The sequence below is a fragment of the Chrysoperla carnea genome, chromosome 3, assembly GCF_905475395.1.
Source record: "Chrysoperla carnea chromosome 3, inChrCarn1.1, whole genome shotgun sequence".
Lineage (NCBI taxonomy): Eukaryota > Metazoa > Arthropoda > Insecta > Neuroptera > Chrysopidae > Chrysoperla > Chrysoperla carnea.
Window position 1 is genome coordinate 22,230,693 of NC_058339.1, and position 2,127 is coordinate 22,232,819.

The window sequence follows — 2,127 nt, forward strand, 5'->3', positions numbered from 1 at the left end:
GACCTTGAAAAATATGATATCATCATCCTGCTACAAGTTCAAACTTGTTTGAACATGTTCAAACTTGTTTGAACATGTTTAAACTTGTCTGAATTCCAAGAAAAAATAATTAGTTTGAATTACGATTATAAAAATATCAAATTACAACTTTTTTAGTGGTGGGGGTAATGCTATAAAAAGTGATGTACGTAGCTGTTGAAGTATCTCTTTTGAAATTCACCTTTGCTTCAGTTAGTTTTTTCCGCATATATTTTTTACGTTATTTTTATTATTATTATTATTATTATTATTATTATTGTCTCATCTATTTCATAGCAGGGCTGAGCCCGATTTAGTTTACCGCACGGACACAGTCAAGTGACGGTAAGCTGTTTTTTCCTTATTCTGGTCTGTCATGTGAACCGGAGAATGTGTGTGAGTGTGCGTGTATATTTGTGAGGGTATTTTTGTTCTTGTAGTGTCTATAAATGTATGTATGTTTATTGTGTTCAGCGACCTCGCCTTTTGGGTGGTGTGTGTGGTGTTGTATTGTGTTGTGCTCGCTTTCGCGTTCGATGAGCGATTGGGACGTTCTCCGTCGGTTTTGAATAGTGTGCAATTTGGCCATGTGTGAGTCTTGTGAGTCTTACAATGGGTGAAGTGTTTTGTGTGAGGTTTTGATTTATTGGTGGTGGTACGTGTATGGGTGTTGTGGTTAATAAAGTTATACTATGTTGTGCCTCTTGTGAAGTGTTTTGTGTTTTGTTTGAGACATCTGATGGTCCTGATATTTGATCTTGTGTGAGGCCTGTTAACCGAGCAATGGGTGGTGTGTTATGTGCTTCGTTTCGATAAAGTGGGGGTGGTGCGTGTATGAGTGCTGTTGTAGTGTAAGTAATGATGTTGTGTTGTGATGAGTTTGTTTCTTGTGTATTGTTTTGTGTTTGGTTTGGAGAATGTGCTGATGTTGCGCGTGTGAGTGTTGTTGTAGATGTGCTGTGTTGTGTCGGGTATATTTCTTGCGTTATGTTTTGTGTGTGTAACTGTGTGTTGTGTGGGTGCTGGTGTGAAGTTTCCGTGTTTGGCATGAGTGTGTTTGCATTGGTCGGAGAGTATGTTGTGTTTGTTGTTGTTTGTTGAGCAGTGGTTAATGTTTGTGTTTGGAGAGTGCTGTGTCCCATAGAGAGAAACTTTCTCACTATACGGCAAGTATTAATTATAACTGCCTTTTGTAATTGTATGTATGTGTTTTTGTGTAGTTCAAGTGTATGCAGACTGTTGTGAAGTGTTGTTGGTATGACGCCTATTGAGCTTAGTATCACCGGAACGACAACAACTGTTGTCATTTTCCATTGATTCCTCAGGTCGACAGCTAGATCGGTGTATTTTGTTAGTTTTTCAGTGTGTGTAGATTGAAGGTTGTGTGTGTTGGGTACTGCAATGTCTATGAGGAATGTGGTTTTTGTGTGTTTGTGTATAAGTGTAATGTCTGGCCTGTTGTAATGTACCGCCTTGTCTGTGATAATTGTTCTATCCCAATATAATTTGTGCGTGTTGTTTTCGAGAATTGAAGATGGAGTGTATTTGTAGTATGGTGAGTTGTCTGTTGTGAGTTTGTGTTTTATGGCGAGTTTTTGGTGTATTATTTTTGCTACCTGATCGTGTCTGTGTTTGTAATCTGTTTGGGTAAGACGTGAGCATGCTGATGTAATGTGTTGTATTGTTTCTGGTTTTTGTCGACATTGCCGACATAGGTCTGTTTGTTGTGCGTTGTCTTTGAGTATGTGTTTTTTGTAATTCAGTGTATGTATGATTTGATCCTGTATTGCAAACATGAAGCCCTCGGTTTCCGGAAAGATATTACACTTGGTCAACCAGGCTTGCGAAGCCTCTCGGTCAATACAGTCGTGACTAAGCTCATGAAAATACCTTCCATGTAAAACCTTCGTTTTCCATGTCTGCATGTTTGTGGATGTGTGTTGTGTTTTGGTTGGTGGAAGAGAGTGTTGTGTTGTGTGCATGTTAAGTGGCGTGTATGACTTGTCTGCGGATGTTATGGCATTGTGTAAGTGTGATGTGTGTGTTTTAGATTGGAAGTACTCGCGTAGGCTATGGAGCTGGCGATCGTGTAATAGTTGGATATCTGTG

At 39.3% G+C, this 2,127-nt stretch overlaps 1 protein-coding gene across 1 annotated transcript; it reads right to left on the bottom strand.

The window, feature by feature from the left end:
* Nucleotides 1-488: 488 nt before the first annotated feature.
* Nucleotides 489-1,160, bottom strand: LOC123295925. The gene has a single exon (XM_044877386.1). The coding sequence runs from the start codon at nucleotides 1,158-1,160 to the stop codon at nucleotides 489-491; it is 672 nt and encodes a 223-aa protein (XP_044733321.1).
* Nucleotides 1,161-2,127: the final 967 nt, after the last annotated feature.